The 16,743-nt window shown below is 37.1% G+C and overlaps 1 protein-coding gene across 3 annotated transcripts in view; it reads right to left on the bottom strand.

The window, feature by feature from the left end:
• Positions 1–416: 416 nt before the first annotated feature.
• The window catches only part of LOC149927153 (rap guanine nucleotide exchange factor 6-like), a 112,014-nt gene continuing 95,687 nt past the window's right edge, over positions 417–16,743 (bottom strand). Inside the window, exons 6-27 of one of the 3 annotated variants that reach the window (XM_090159035.1) lie at positions 14,658–14,801; positions 10,755–11,078; positions 10,494–10,684; positions 10,198–10,420; positions 9,474–9,743; positions 9,205–9,408; positions 9,027–9,135; positions 8,574–8,955; positions 8,182–8,511; positions 7,950–8,115; positions 7,599–7,875; positions 7,404–7,531; positions 7,250–7,333; positions 7,034–7,180; positions 6,821–6,970; positions 6,460–6,568; positions 6,274–6,393; positions 5,886–6,137; positions 4,347–4,580; positions 4,003–4,080; positions 3,516–3,740; positions 417–1,503 (exon numbers count right to left, since the gene is read on the bottom strand). In XM_090159035.1, coding sequence (XP_090015161.1) covers positions 1,472–1,503; positions 3,516–3,740; positions 4,003–4,080; positions 4,347–4,580; positions 5,886–6,137; positions 6,274–6,393; positions 6,460–6,568; positions 6,821–6,970; positions 7,034–7,180; positions 7,250–7,333; positions 7,404–7,531; positions 7,599–7,875; positions 7,950–8,115; positions 8,182–8,511; positions 8,574–8,955; positions 9,027–9,135; positions 9,205–9,408; positions 9,474–9,743; positions 10,198–10,420; positions 10,494–10,684; positions 10,755–11,078; positions 14,658–14,801 — 4,179 coding nt within the window. In that variant the 3' untranslated portion in view covers positions 417–1,471. Of the gene's footprint in view, positions 1,504–3,515; positions 3,741–4,002; positions 4,081–4,346; positions 4,581–5,885; positions 6,183–6,273; positions 6,394–6,459; positions 6,569–6,820; positions 6,971–7,033; positions 7,181–7,249; positions 7,334–7,403; positions 7,532–7,598; positions 7,876–7,949; positions 8,116–8,181; positions 8,512–8,573; positions 8,956–9,026; positions 9,136–9,204; positions 9,409–9,473; positions 9,744–10,197; positions 10,421–10,493; positions 10,685–10,754; positions 11,079–14,657; positions 14,802–16,743 lie in introns of all 3 variants that reach the window. The other 2 variants (XM_090159034.1, XM_090159033.1) reach the window with 2 other exon arrangements.

Genomic DNA, 16,743 nt, shown 5'->3' with positions numbered 1-16,743 from the left:
AGCCCTATATTTACAATAACATTTATTTCCATTTTATGGATGGAAAATGTAAAAACTTAAAGAATCCAATTCGAGCCTGCGATTATTCAGGTTTCATTTTCACGACCAAAACTGCTGTTTTTAGTAATTGCCATACTAAAGTCTTAAGTGTACTTGGGGATTGTACACTTACTATAAACCCCCCGCAAACATTCGTTGAGGAGATATACCAGTAAGTGTCTCTTACATTACCATAAGATGTAATGATGTAATATAAATAAATGATAAATTTAATTATCTCGAATGTAATAAAATTGTGTTTACTAGGTTTTTTGTTAGGAGACAGTAGAGTTGTGTAAGCCAATAGGAGAAAAAACAAACTTCATAAAATTAAAAAGTTTTTGTATTTTAATGTATTTCTTCATTTGGGCTATGGCCAAATATCGCTCAAGAGTCCAAAACAAAAAATTACGGATAGGGGGGAGGAAATAAAATGAAATAGATAAAGGCACTGTGAATATATACATATACAAACATAATGTACAGCTCCTTTTTGAATGTACAAAAACAAATAATGTCATGGCAAAAAAACAAAATACTCCTTTTCTATACAATTACAAGTCTTTCGGAGTAAGAAAGCTCACTATATTACTATTATGTTAACTAAAATTAACCAGCCAAATTATTTTCAAATTGCCGGAAATTATGCCTTCTTGTTTTTATAATATATATAAAAAGGATTGGAAATAATACTATAAATTTACTTTCTCTTTGATAGAATAGCTAAAAATATATTTATTTATTCTAAATTGTCTGCCAAGTCCCGTGATTATTATTAAACGCAACATCAAAAAATTATATAAACTACATAATTTTTTTTATCATCACCTTATAAAAATTTGAACGTACCATTGTTTAAATTCCCTTTTTACCTCCTCCTCGCGAAACTTATAAAAACCTAATTATTTAAAAATCTTTGGTTGATTATTTCCCCACAATCAATTAGCGTACAGCCTCTGCCAGCAAAAACAAATCAACGGATACTCGCAAACCGGATTACTACATTATACAATTACTCTAACAGCCACTGCTATTTCACCAACTTGGGTTTTTTTTTCGAAATAAAATCTGCGGATCACAGAATTACGGAAAATCTATACAAAAATGTCTCTTAAAAACATCGAATTATTTACACAACTCAGGTTTTGATTTCTCAGAAACAAGAAATCAAACCAATTATTTTCTTCCTTTGTTTAAAAAAAATCTGAATATAGCCTTAATTTAATCTCTTTCTCATTTAAATTCACTTTTCCATTAAAAAAGCTCTCATTGTGACTAGTAGATTCTTCCCTCTCAAAAAGTTCTAAAAACATTTTGTGGAACTTCTGGTTTTTGAAATATTGTTGCCTTTTTTTGAAATTTTAAGATAAATACAAGATATTGTACTTTGGATGGCTTTTTATAGAAAAATCAGCATCCCCAGCGTACTCTGCTAAACGGCAGACACTTGGGTTTCATCCTCGTCTGAAAAACACAAATTGGACCAATTTAAGACAAATTTGAATCCTGGGTGAAGGTTGGAGTGGGAGAATATTGGGGTTGTATAAATGAATCACGAACCAAAACCAGATGAAATATTACAAGAAAAAGTAATCAAACTGAACAAGAAGCGTTTAATGGAATCATAATACCAAGAACGTATTTATTTTTACTAAGAACATATTCATAGTTAGGGAAATTGATTAAGTCCAGACAATTTTTGCTCCTAATCCCCCCCCCCCCCTCAAGAGTCCCGCTTGAAGAGTCAGCTAAAAATAAACCAATCAGGGTTGCCACAAAATTTTCAGATACAAATTCCCTGACTATTCCGACCATTTTAGAATTTCCTTGACTTTTTAAGGTCAAAATGGTTTACTTTTATCAGAAGTTAATTAATTTAAATACTTATATTTCAGTAAAAAGGTTATTGCAATGTTGAAATTATCCAAACTTTCAAGGATAATCATAGAATTTGTCATAGATCTAAAGTAAAATTACCTACAAAAAGTGTCAAGATCAAATTGTATTCCCTGACTTTAACAATGTCTTTGAATTCCCTTACGTGTGGCAACCCTGTTAGAGCTGACATCCAATTTAAGCCCACCCTGATGACGTTCCCCACCCCACTCTTGGTGGGCCCTTCAACCATAATGCCCGCGAATCATTGCAAGTAATTATGTCAAGACGTTCTACGAGCATCATGGTCAAATTCCCCCTGCCGGCATGAGTAAACGTCAGCCAGGTTCGCTTAAATCATGTCGAAATTCTCAAGTTTTAGGCAACCAATGACATACTGGGCTGAACTTTAAATTCATACTGGATTAGAAGCAACGCTAAAACTCCTTAAGTACGAATAAATACATTATTGATAATACCATAAGTAACATACTAACAATAAGTATGACACTTCCTATTGCTTTAATGCTAATTTTCTACCCGAACCTTTTTTCTTTGGACTCGCGACTTACCGTTTAGGATGACTACTTTTTGGCTTTGTTTTGAAGCCCGCGTGGCGCCGAGAAAGACTTAATTTTTATCATTTTAGCCTAATATTCCGCCTATCTATCGTAAACCAGATATTACGCAATAACTATTAAAATCAGTTTGGTTGCAAATCTCGTTAATTGTCATACTTATTTTTATTATGTTACATATGATAATACCACTGAAGGTTTGTAAGAGTAGGAATGAAACCAGAAGTAAGGTTAAGGAGTGCAATTTCTGACTCTGAAGAAACTCTGAACCAAAATACAGGTAAGGTTTAGGACAGAAAAAGCCAAAACAGTTGTACCAGAACCAACCCACCATTATTTAAAAACAATAGTTGATTTTATAAAATGTCTTTACGCTTGCCCAACTTGTTGAAATGTTGCCCTGGAATAGTTCAGCCAATGCCTAAGAATGAGTTCATAAGCTCTTTAGTGGGAGAGAAAACGGATCCACAGCTGAAGCGGGGAGGCAACATTTTAACAAGATGGCCAAGGTTGTTTTATAAAAAGAACTATTAAGTATGAAATAAACCACAACCAAATGAGGGCATTACAATGAAAGAAGAACCTACCCTTAACTACCATGCTTTTACAAAACTAAGGATTTATCAGATTTTATTCATGCTTTTACCCATGTTTAAAGAAAAACACTAATAAGAATGGACCAGTTAATAAGTTGATAATGTTCACTTACACTCCAAACATATGCAAAAACACTACATTAGCATCAAGCGGCAAACAGCGGTAAGCTAATGACACCTTAAAACTAAAGGAGAAAAATGGAAAAGACCCAGAGAGACGATTGAACAGATATTGGAGTAGAATAGGCGGAGTAGTAATACAATGACGTCAGAAACGAAATGAAAATAGCGCCATCTATAGGATCTTTACGTCTTCGATCCTCGTCGGTACTCCGCGGCGCTATAATCGTCAGTAGGAAACTCCGTCTATATCTACCCCGTAACAGAGTACCCACAGTGGCATTTAGCCACGAACATTTAGGCTTACCATCTTCCTCGGGATCGGTGGCATCACTATTGTAGTAGTTAGTGGTGACCCCTTCGTGACTATGAGCTCTACCCAAGCGGGCCATTTGCCTATTGCGAGCGGCCATCTGTGCAGCTACCATATAATCGGGGGGTTTCCGGCTCCTAACAGGGGGGAAGGGCACGCCTTCCCGCAAAGGGCCTGGCGGTGGAGGGGGCGCCATTATCCCCGCTAACGGCGTAAGCCCTAATCGAGAAAACAAAACAAAAATGGTCTAATCAGCTGAGAAGCGACTACGTTTGCTGCGAGCGTTCGAACAATTCAAAATAAAAACATCCCATTGATAAAAAAAAAACGATATTAAAGGGCCACGAAATGTTCTGAATTTCGAAAATGGGTCTTGAAAACTATCATTGGTTGTATCCGTTATCACGAGGTACGGAAGGGGAGGAGCTACGAGTTTTCAAATGATTCAGTGGCCCTTTAAGAATGAAATTACGTAACATGCCTGGAATGATAGCGGGCAATACGGGAACAGCGTGAGGAAATGGTGGTCTTATCCTCATAGTAGGCGGCGAATGAGATACTGGAAGTACAAAGAGAAGAAAGCGGCTCAGAGAATGCCAGCGGAGAATGTTTTTTTTTTGGTAAAGAGTCTTTAATAAATTGTTTATACGTACATAAAACTTTTGGTAGCGAGAAAAAGTTTAGATTAAAATTTGCAAGTGCGTAAACAAAAGAGAACACATACAGTTGATAAAGAGAAAAGAAATATACAAAAGAGGCGCGAAAGTATTTCGTGCGAAGCTTACAAATGACAGTCTAGCCACGTTTCTAGATCTATTAGCATACCTAATAATGGTCTTCTTTGCGCCAGAGGAGAATTGTTGGAACTTATCGAACTGATACTGTGGCTGTCAAAACTGGCGGAAGAGGTGGCATGCCCGGAATCAGTGTCGTAAGAGGAGGAAGAGGAGTGGGACGAAGGAGGCATGGAATGAGGGGGCAACGGGGGAGGATGGCAGGGCAAGTGGGAAGTGTGTTGATTGTGGTAGCTACCGCAGCTATCAGTCGATGTTACAGAGCCTACAAATGAGCAAAATCACAAATGCAAAACTCCGTCTACTCATGCACTTTCTCTTCATTCCCAAAACACAATCAAATAATCTTAAATCATACAAGGATCAAAAGCCACGGGGATTTTTATAAATAGGAAGTCCCTAATATCAATGTAGAAATATTGCATGGGCAATGGAAAAGCGAAATTTAAAAGCAGATTTAACCATCAAGCGCTTTGTTGGGTTGGAAATGTGATTTGGCAAAATTAAACCAACTCCGTGAAGCTATACTGTAAAATATCTCTAAGAGAATACCCGCTTTACATTTAATAAATATTCCAAAGCATTTCAAGTTCAACAAATCAATATATTACTAAATTTTCAATTTATAACCCAAAGAAATTGAATTTAGCAACTGAAAGCCAAGCCAATTGAAGAAAAAAAAAAATGTGCACTAAGAATTTTTATTAGTTAACTTTTAACCGAACTAAAATATTTATACTACATGTATTTCATAGAAATTTAAAAAACAAGGGAGGGAGAGACTTAAATGCTCAAATTTTGTACTTTTACATGTAAATTCTCATGTATAAACTATTCAATATGAAACAGTTGGAAAAAATCTTCAATTTCCATTTCGCGTAAATCCTGATTATCTTTAAAAGTCTAAAGAGTAACTTCTGGTGTATAGAATTTTCGATATTTGGCGCTTGAAAAATGCTGAAGACATTCGATTAATAAGCGTGTTAGATGGAATTAGTTATAAAATTTATAACTAATAGTTTAAAAAAAATATTAAACAGTGAGAGGAAATCATGCGGCAATACCATTCAAAAAGCCAAAACAAACATTCCAAAGGCACAATGACAAAAACTCGATGAAAGAAGTTCCCACATATGATTAGTACGATAAAGCTGGTTTCACACTCGACGGAAAATTAACAGCGGAAAGTTGAACGTTAGCGGTAAATGTAATGGGAATCAATTTTCAGCTCGGCGTTTATTATCGTCTTTCCGTCATATTTTCGGTCGAGTGAGAAACCAGCTTTAATGATGGGTTAACAGCTATAAGCAGGGTTGCCACAGTTATTTCACATTCAAAATCCCTGACTTTACCAGATTTTCCCCGACTTATTTTATATGAAAATTTTGAATTTTCACCCTAAATTTTAGTAAAGGATTTCTATTTGCAACCTAAATGAAATTCCCTGACATTTCCCTGATTTTTAGACTAATTTTTAAAATTCCCGGACTTTTCCAGGAACTCCAGGTACCATGGCAACCCTGTATAAGAGACAAACAAGCCTCAATTAAAAATAAACTTAAAAAATTACCAGATGTATGAGATTTTCGTAGTGGCATATTATTTAAAGTAGTAACGCTGGAGCTCTCCACAGACAGATCAACGGGCATTACGGCTGGTCCTACTGTGGCGGCTGCGACTGCGCTAACAGTGTCACTGTGAGACCTCCCATGTCCTTGAACTGGCCGAATATCTGACCTTTTCCTATGAGCATTGGGTGATGGAGATGGAGATAGAGAATGGTGATGCCTCGGAGGTTGATGAGGTCGGATTTTTGTTTGATCTGATAGAGATAAAAGCTTTCTAACTGCTTGAGGAGAATCAGCGCCTAAAGAACGTTTACACACCCAGTTGAAACATAGGCCAAAACTCATGCGGTTATGGTTTAACACACATATAAGAAAGGAAAACACTCTTACCAAATTTAGGACCAGAATTTATGGACTTCTTTCCTTCGGACGTGCTGCTGGTGCTGCTTGCGGTGGAAAGAGTCGGTGATGGATGGCGTTTACGCGAAGGTGCTGTTATAGAGTTGGCCACTAAAATTGAAAACATTTAATCAAGTATTCCCAAAATACTACGTCAAAGTGGGTGCTGAAACTTACTTGGTCCAGTAACTGGTTCGCATTCCATGGACATTTCTCTCAGTTTTTCTTCATCAGTAATGACTTTGAGATTTGATAAGTAAGCTTTGACCCTCCTGACCATTTGAGCCTATAAAAACCCAAAACTTAAGTCAATAACCAAGCCTCACCACGGCCAACCCATTCGCCAAAATTCTGTGAGCAAGGCTATAATGAGTGTGGTGGGCCCTCAGTTTTTTATATTGGCTTCAATGCAAAAACTATTCCAAAAAGGGCACTCAAACCATACAAATATCTTTTGCTCGTAGGTTAACACAGAAACTTCGACTAATGGGTTGGCTGTTACCTCTCAAAGTAATTATTTAATCGAAAAAAAATTTACTTCTTCAAACATTTTCTTTGTATTTGGTTGGGCTGCACTTTTTTTTCTCCTTTTGACTGTGGCTGCGTTAGTGGCTGTGACGAAACTGTTTAAGGAAGCCATCGCTGCGGATAAATGTGCTCCTCCTAACTCCAGCATACTAAACAGATCCTACAAAAGCACAAATTTTAAAATTAAATAACAATCATCGAAATTGTATAGCAATAAACTTACATATGGGGCTGAGCACATATTCATGAGTGAGCGAACTTCCTTGGCAATCATTCTTAACTTCTCAAAGTTAACTAGTCTGTTCACAAAAGTGTCATTACCGAGATTGATAAAAGTGAGATCTTTCTTTACAACGGGATAAAAAGGGATCTGAACAGAAAAATTAATATTAGTGTTAAAAGTTTTATGGAAATTTCAACAAATTGCCCTAGAACTTACAATGGGAGGTTGAGTGTGTTCACTGTTGATGAGATTACGATATTTACACATATTACGAGAAGGATCCATCAGATCTTGCAGATCCTATGAATGAAAAAAAATTTAGTACAGCGCCTAAAATTAACCAATAAACAATTTGCGAAAAAAGACTCACTTCGAACATTTTCAGGTACTTGGTGGGTAGTTTTTCCCAGGTTAGCCTTAACCTAGACACAGTTCTATGTCCAAGGCCACTCAAAATGGCAAACATGGAATTGAAATTCTTGCACTCTTTACATTGTCCTAGAAACAACACAGTCATTTAGACAAAATACGAAAGAATATCAGTTTAAATAGGATAAGGACTCACTGGCAACTTTGATAAAATGCTTGATGATTTTCATCCTCCTTAAAATATTGGGCTCTCCGCAGATTTCAGATACAACCCAAAACATTTCTCTATTTACAAGCTCGGCAAATTTGGCGAGCATGGGGTATCCGTATTTGGATTTCACTTCAAACAGATCGTCAATATATTCAGTAGGTTCAATCTGTCGAAATATGCTGAAATCTTCCAGCGTTAGCTGAGTCGCCACCTCCACACTGTTTAGCTGAAGAAAATGAACTTGACTTTCTCTCAGAAGCTCCTTAAAGAAAGTTAATTTCTTCAGAATACTGAAAAATATCTTCAAAAGTAAAAGCTATAAATTAGTATAATTACAGGTGCCATGTCATCCGTCACCAACGCTTCTTGCGACGCATTATTCTTCAAGAAATACCGGCTGTTTAGCCCTATTCTTTCAGCCAAATTTTGCATTTGATCTGGAAGTCTCCTCTGTTTGATAACTCCCCCTTCACCAACAGTAACTTCGCATAATGAGTAATTACTGTGGAATTACGATGCAAAAGTTGTTAGCAATTAAATAACCCCCATACGAGTGTGTGCTTTGTACCTGCTAGAATCAGTGATACCAAACTCCCTGAGAGATAGCATGACCACTTCTCTGGCTGTAGTTTCTTTGTGAATAAGGAGATATTTACAAGTTTGATCTGCCCTGTACACTTTTAAGACGTGTTCCGGATAGTCTAATTGGAAATCATGCTCGTAGAAAGCTGGGATTGCTGTTAAGTCTGGATTGCTGTGACTATGGTAGAGTATTCCCGTTCCATTTGACCCAGTGGAGGCACCAGTATGCAGAGGAGAGTTGCGGGTGCAATTTTGATGACCTCCTGTTGTTGAACCAGGATATAGACTATCGTCAGAACTATTTAAAGGTGTCTCACTGAATGATAATAAAAATTAGTTGGTGCACTTCTTTATTTGACGTAGCAATGCGAAGCATACTTATTTAGAGCTTTAGGAATGATGTTTATCTTGGCAAGAGCTTTCTTTAACCTGGCCCGATGCCCTAATGTCATGAAACCCTTCTTGTCATCTTTCTTGCAGTCACCGGTGGAGTTGGAAGACAAGGTTGAATTTGGGACTATACACACACCCGGAGTTCCTTTGATTGGTGGTGAACCAGGTGGGAAGACTGTTGGTCCAACGCCTAACACTCCTAGTGGAAAACCACCAACACCGATAGGAAGTCCAACAACATTGTTCCATTCTAAGTGGGAGGAAGATAACCTGGCCCTTGGATCTGGTTGTAATCTGGCAATTTCAGATGCTTTCCTTCCTCGGGGTCTAGGTGATGTGTCAGGCGTGTTGAGCATTTCTTTGAACACTAGAATTGAAAATAACAATTATTTATACATTCGTGAACAAGCTACAAGATCTGTTTGCAAAATGCCGAACCTAATAAATTGGACCTGACTGTTATGCTTAAGTGAGTAGAACCTTTAAGAATTTCAAGTGCTTTGGCTTGGATAACATGTTCAAAACTTTGGCCATTGACTTCTAATACCTTTTAAAGACAGAAGATTAAAATAAACAAGAAAATGTATGTGTTAAAATTTTAAGAAAACCAATCTACCTGATCTCCTCTTTTGAGGCCAACTTCTTCAGATTTGGAACCTTTTTCCACTTTTGAAATGAAAATTCCAAACCCGCGTTCGTAGCCACCCAAAATAGTGAAATGTAAGGGTTCATCTCTGGTTGATCTGGCTAAAGTTATTGTTCGACTCCTAGCTTTTGTTGCGCAGGCAATATTTAACAACCTCAGCTGTCCCTGCATTTTCTGATAATTGAAAACAAACAAGTCAGAATAACGTCCCCCAAGAGTGTCATTCTGAGAAATAATACCTCTCGTTCCAAACCAGCTTCAAACTTTTCTAGGAATTCCATCATATCAGGATCAGTTTCAAAATCTGTGAAATGGTTGTTGACCCAGAGTAGGACAACCCTAGTTACTTTGTCCCTGAGGTGAGGATCTTCAAACCATTCTAAAAGCATATTGGCTACGAAAAGTGCACTTGGTACAAAAGTGCGATGAGTAAGTAGAAAATCCTCTACGTAACTAGGATCCATTGGGTTTTCTTCTACAAGTTGGGCCATTAAGCGATCTGATGTACCCTAGAATACCAAATAAAAAACCATTTGATACACAACCCAGGAATTTTGGGGGACAATGACTACTAGTTGAATGTTAATTTCATTATGGGTAAAAAATAATCAGTGGAAATCTGATCTCCAAAGACTGAATTCGCTATGCTACCCACAAAATACTAAATTTGGCCCCTTACGGGGGAAGAGGACAGAAGGGGCGTGAATTCTTTAAACATTTCCTGTTAGGGCATTTTGAAAAATGAGGGTGGGGAATTCCTAAAGTTATTTCCTCTTTATACTCTAGCGGTTAAACTGTAGAGGTAATCATTTTTTTTATTAAGTTTCCTGTCACAAAAACAATGGACTAAAGAAACCATTGAAAAATACCATCAAGCTTTCGCTTCCCCAGTAACAACGAAGAATAAAATAAACTCCTCCCCCAAGACGCATAGTTCGGAGAAAATGAGAAAGAATGACTTACCCTAATGACCACATGTCCTCTTCTACTTCCTCCATCCAAAATTCTGTGTTCAGTCACCAGGACCACTTGACCATCTTCCTCGTGCTTTCTCGTATTTTCTTCCCCTTGGTGGAGTATTCGGTAATAATCACTTTGGGCAATACAGACAAACTGGCAGTCATCTACTTTCGTTTTCATAACTCCTTGATGGAACATTTTATCCATAGTGGGACTGACACCAAAGCTAATTAAACAAATTTATAATTTTAACAATTGAGTTGACATAAACAGAAATACAATAATTTAAAGCAGCATACCTATCACCCAAATGGAGTTCTTGAACATTGCCATCCGCATGAACCACTTCAACATGCCCATTTACAATCACAGACCAGGAGTCCAGCTCCTCTTTATCATTCATCACAATTGTTCCCGCTTTATCGACAACAGCAAAAACCATCACAGCGCACAGGGCTCGCCTTACTGTTAATGTCAGATTGGCAAATGCCTAACCAAAAGAGGTATTGTAAGGTTAATTTTAAGTGAAAAACTCAAATTTTACAAAATGAGCCACGTACAGGCAAATGCTGCATAAACTCTAATAAAATCTCAATATCATCTTCCGTGCGGTCGGCTGGTTCCTTGTCTAAACATTCTCGGACAGTGTCCCTAACTGTTAAACTATCTATGGAGTCAGCTAACTCTTCCTCTTCGTCAGAGTCCACCATGCTCTCCGTTAGTCCGGAGAAATCAACTTCTTGATCTTCTAAGGAGGACTGGACTGACTGCATCGTATCTGAGCCTGAATAAGCCGAAGATGTGTCGCTGCTATGTGAACTCCGACTGGATTTGAGCAGCACTTCTCCGCGGTGGAGCATTGTTTGGATGTAAGGAAGATCCAACTGTAAATAAAATAAAATCATGCAACAAAAACCACAAAGTTAACGATCTCCTGATAACTTACAATTAATTTTTCACATGGCATTTTCCGTTTTAAATTTAAAATTAGGACTAAAGGTTTCTACACTGCCTAAAATACGTATAAGAGTTTGGTTTTTTTCGAGAACAAACTTATAAGAGAAAGTGGATTCCTACACAAATATTTCCATTTGGAACCCATTAGAAGAACTGAAGGTCAAATCGAGAAACTTAACAAAGACGCCAGCGCAGGATGAATCATTGCAAAAGCACGTGTCCACCTGGCGCCGGACAAGAGAGGGGTCGAAAACAAGTTTCAAAAGGTCAGCTCTCGGGAGAGGGGGCGGGGATAACACATTTTACCCACGTGACGGCTTTACCAGAAGTAAATAAAACAGTTTCTACTGCAAAGTAATTCGCAACATAATCGATTCATCCGACATATCGGTTCCTAGCATCTAAAGAACACAGAAATTGATGAAAAAAATAGTGAAGCTAGGAATGAAATAAAAATGGAAACCAAAATTCCCGATAAAAAAATAGAAGCACGCGCGTCGCTCCATAATAAAAGAGGGGGTGTAGTGAATTTTATATTAGATTTTTCATACTGCCATCCCAAAAGTATAAAATATGAAAAAAAAATGAAATGGCGAAGAGTAGATTTTTACATGGAAAATTGGAAACGAAAGAGGGGATCTATGGAAGGGAAGAGATAAAAAAAGGGGCAAAAGAATATAAAAAATTCCCTTTTATGCGAAGCGAATTGGGGGCGTACGCCCGCCAAGAAGGAATGGTCGTTTTCCCAGTGATGGGTGGGAGTTGCGGAATGACACTGTATCCTAGGAGGTTGCTAGCGGACGGATCGATCCCAGACGTCCAAGAACTGTGTGACGGTCTCCGCCGATGGCAGGAGTCAAAGACCATCGCCCTAAAGATTTAAACGAGCTAGACCGCGCAGACTTCACTCAACCCCCAACTTTCGAGTAAACTGTCGTTTTATCTTTTGAGTTAAATAAAGAAATTTTTCCGCGGGGTACGTGGAAATGGCCCTTACTTTTTCTCCATTTTAGTTTACCAGGGAGGTCATTTGTTTGTTTATCAGACGAAACTCTGCCGCCAGAAATAACAAACAAAACCTTGTAAAATACCTCATTTTTCACGGCGGAGTCAACCTTCTGGAGTCGGAAAGTCGTTAATAAACCCACCGTGGAAAAATAAATTAATAAACTTCCCCTATTTCGGTAAACAATCCTCCTACAAGTCTCAGTACGCAACGACTGGGCGTTGGAAAACAGCTTTAAAAAAAATTCCTACAAGCACCCCCCGCCTTCAATCTCTCGTTCCTAGCCCTGACGAAGTTCAGGGAATTTCAGATAACAATAGAAGATTTAGCGTGTCCGAGATACGACTGGAGTAGAGAAACTACACAAGATCTGAAGTATATAATATTATTACTATAAGTAATCATCTACCCATCTTGCTTAAAACATGTACCTACTACCGCCGATTTTGCTACAACTAATACGCAGATAAAAATAATTTATTAAATAGTACACATTTAAGACTTTAAAACCTATTAATACCATGGTAGATGAATTTATAATAAAATATTTAAAAGAAGGAACTCATGGAATTTAACAAAACTTTTTATTTCTACGCAGTGTAATTTTAAAATTTTGAACCATTTTTATGGTTAAGATGGTACTTGGTTTTCCCTCTAGTTCTTCGGTTTCCCCTTCCATCAAAACTTGTTGAGGTTAACGGTAATAGTGAGTGTAGAGAGCTGTTGGCTCGCGTGGCATGAAGGGCTTGCCACCACCCTCCTACGCATTGTCACCCCAACCACCTGAATTAATGCCTTTAAAAGTCGCTTGATGACTTAGGCTCCCAAGGTGGTTCCTAGCTGATTATTATTATTATCATCATCTGATTAATATAAAATTTTAACATTTTACATGGTTAGGAAAAGTTTTAAGGGCGGTAAATTTTGAACCATTTTTATGGCCTAGATGGTGATGAGATTAATTTCCAACGAATAAAAGAAATTATTTAATTTTCGCTTTCTATATTTGAATTTTTTCCCCGCCAAATCCTAGTCCAATCTTTTCTAGACGACCACAGAAGCGTGGATTCCTGTACTCCGGGTCCTTTTAGGTTTCAAGTTCCAAATACCCCCGACCCTAACGCATTCGTCATTTTCCCCAAAAACCACTTTGAAGGAGATTTTTTCTGGTTCGAAAAAAGGGTCTAGAGGGCTTTTATAACGAGGGTTATATCTTCATCCTCCATCGAAAGAGATAACGCGGAATCAAAACCCGCGCTCGTATCAAAGGAAAGGGAAGAAGAATTCGAAGTCGCGAGAGTTCGCGAGAAGGACGATATCCCGTGAAAGCAAAAGCCAAGAGCTCATCGGCTTTCGCAACACGTTCTCTAGATTTGCCAGAGTCGGGAGTGTAGTAAAGGAGAGATGTTGGAAAAAAGGTGTAAAGTGGATCCGGAGAGGTGATAGGACGATCAACGGTGCCTTTTAATGGGCTCCGGACTACACGCAAGATGTCGAAGAGGAACAGACGCCGATAATATAAGTTTCTCCCGGTGACAACGACGATTGTGCCGATAACGACACAAAAGAAAATCAAGCCTTGCCACTAACCAGGAAAGATATTTACCAGAAATTTAAAATATAAAGTATTCATGTGGGAATTTAAAATGAAACGTTAACTTCGCAGGCTTGAGGAGTTTTTATATGAGAATGAAATTTTGACCAAAATAGGCTAAAATTTTATCGTAGGGCTATTTACTAACCATAAAAATGTAGTCACAATATGACGTATTTGATAATATAAATTAAAATTTGTTACCATGGTTTAAAATCTATTAATTAAATTAAAAGAAAATTTAAAGTAAGAAAAGATAAGTGTATAAAAATGGGGAATAAATATAACGGTATTGCAAACCATATATGGACATAATTTAGACTTCGAAAATGGTGAGATTGTCTATAAAGAACAACATTATTTTAAAAGAGATTTTAAAGAAGCAGTGGCTATAAAAAATATAAGAGAATTTAGATAAGGGAAAAATTTGCATTAAAAATTGGGGGGGGGGGGGGGGGTAAAATTAAAAAAGAAAGAAAATGCTGATATTAATTTTACAACGTACGCTTGACAAGGGGTCTCGTGCCCGAAAGCTAGCGAAAACTTTTAAATAAATGTTTTTAAAAATACCATGAAGTATCAGTCGTGATTCAAGACTAATTAATGACGTATTTAACACCGTTCTATTTATTCTACCGAGGCATATTATAAAAAATCAGCGGGAGTCTGCGTAGATACACGTTTCAAGCAAATAACATAAGATGCATACTTATGATATAAGATATACATTATTTACTTCTGATAGCACGGTTAAGGAAAAAGTAAACGCGGATCTATTTTGGGGAAATATTTAAAATTTCACGCTTATTAACCGGCGGGGATTGGGTACGGTCCGCGTCTTTTCCACCGCCGATTACAGTTATTAATAGACGACGGAAAAGTTGGTAAATATTGGAAAGTACATACCTGTAATTGATGGGACATATCTTCGGTGCCATCCGCGGCGACGGTCACTTCCTCTTGCTCTAGAGCCAGGAGTTTCTCCAGGTTCATGGTAGTGCAAGACTGTCGCTGACCGGGCCGCATCAACTGACCCTCCGGATAGTCCACCTAACATGGGAAGAAACCAAAAGGAAACCGAAATTTGAAATCGTCGTTATAAATCGATAGAAAATCCCTTAGAAACTAATTAACCTTGATCGGGAATAGAAGAAATTCTAGATCGTTCAGCCTCAACAAAGAGCATCTCATCATAAAAAACCTATTATATTTCGAAACGGTATTGAAGTTAAATATAAAACAAAAAAAATCACGGAAACGTTTAGACCTATCTCGTTTCAACGATGCGATTTTAATGACGAAAAAAGCGAATAACGAAATCATACAAAAAATGTTGCTCAATTTGAAAATAAAAAATTGCGCAATTTGAAAGTCAAAAACGTATTTTCAACGAGGAAATAAAAATGGGAGAGGTTTTCTAAAACGAGGTTGGTTTTCCATATCTACAGTTCCGTTTTAATGTATTTCGTTAACGGAAAGCCATATTATAGAGTTTAAGCACGCGCGAAGGGAAACGTGTAGGCCAACAGTCCGCGTACGATAAAGCTACGTCTACACGTTTACGCCCTTTTCAGTCTATTTTAATTTCCTTTTTCTTAGGAGGTTTCAAAACCAACCAGCAACGTAGGGCTATCTACGAAGGAAGTTATGATAAAGGCGCGTAGTCATTTCATTAGCCCAAACATTATGTTTCTAAACGGACGTAATAACGACAATCTAAATAATGGCCATAATATTTAAATCCCGTGACTTTCCCCTTGACCCTTCAACTTTTAACTTCATAAGCAAAGTTTATTACAGAACTATATTAAAATTAACACAAAATCATCGTCCTAAAATTTAAGATAAATTCAAATTTCGTGGTATTTTTCCCCAATAAAAATTCCTTAAATTCCCCATTTTAAAAAAATTTCTTTAATTTCCCCAATTTTAAAAAAATTCTTTAAATTCACCCATTTAAAAAATTTTATTAAATTCCCCCATTTTAAAACAATTCTTTAAATTTTAAACGATTTCCAAAACTTGGTCTGACTTTTCATATTCCCTGACCTGTGGCAACCCTGAATAATAAACAATAGGATTCCTCTTACATTTCTATTCCTAGATCTGCTTTTTCGGTAGATCAAAACGACCATCGTTCCGAGCCCACTATTTTAATCCCAAAGTATTCCACTGAGGATCTCGACTTCAAATGCGATAGACAATGGAATGCAGTTGGATATTTCTCAACGTTACTTTGATTATCAATAATACAGAGGGATTGATAGATAGGTTATAAAGATATGTCAAAAACCTCGAAGAAACGAGATTTTCCGTATCTGGGATTTTCCCCCGGACTATCTTCAACGCCGTTATCGGTAGACGTAGCCATCTAAATCGATCGAAACGTTATCGAAACCAAAGTAATTTCGATGTAATTGTATCAATTAGAGTTAGAAATCGTGTTCCCCTACGTCAAAAACTTAACATTTTCCGCCTGACTACAAGATTTGCAAATGGATAATTATTTTCGCAGTTAATTGTTCAAAATTACGCCCCTTTCGCGTATCCAAAGTTCCAGACGACGAAGACAAATTAATTCTCATTTTTAAAAAAAGTGGATGAATTATCATTTGGAAACAATTAAGGTGATCTAACTGGGTTACGCGTCTAGAACCTCCCAAACAAGACTTCGTCTGGTTTAAAATGGGGACGTTTAAAATGAAAAATGTCGTCGGCATAATGGCGGGCTTAATTAGGGCTATGAAAATTAGACTAAATATGCAAATTTAATCATTTAAGCAGTCTATTCGTCCATTTGTCACTAAATTAAATAAATCTAAATCAAGAACTTATTTAGGTGACTAAGAACGTCCAAGTCAAATTGATTTTAACTTCATCGTTAAAATATTTTTCTTGACGCGGTAATTGATAACCTACCAATTATTTAACTATTTATGGTGTATTCAAATAATTAAATTGATAATATTCAGTTTTAATTACACGTTTTAAG

The sequence above is a fragment of the Leiobunum rupestre genome, chromosome 9, assembly GCF_980474605.1.
Source record: "Leiobunum rupestre chromosome 9, qqLeiRupe1.1.hap1, whole genome shotgun sequence".
Classification (NCBI taxonomy): domain Eukaryota; kingdom Metazoa; phylum Arthropoda; class Arachnida; order Opiliones; family Sclerosomatidae; genus Leiobunum; species Leiobunum rupestre.
Note: the sequence above shows the minus strand (reverse complement) of the source record. Positions and strands in the feature narration are given on the sequence as shown.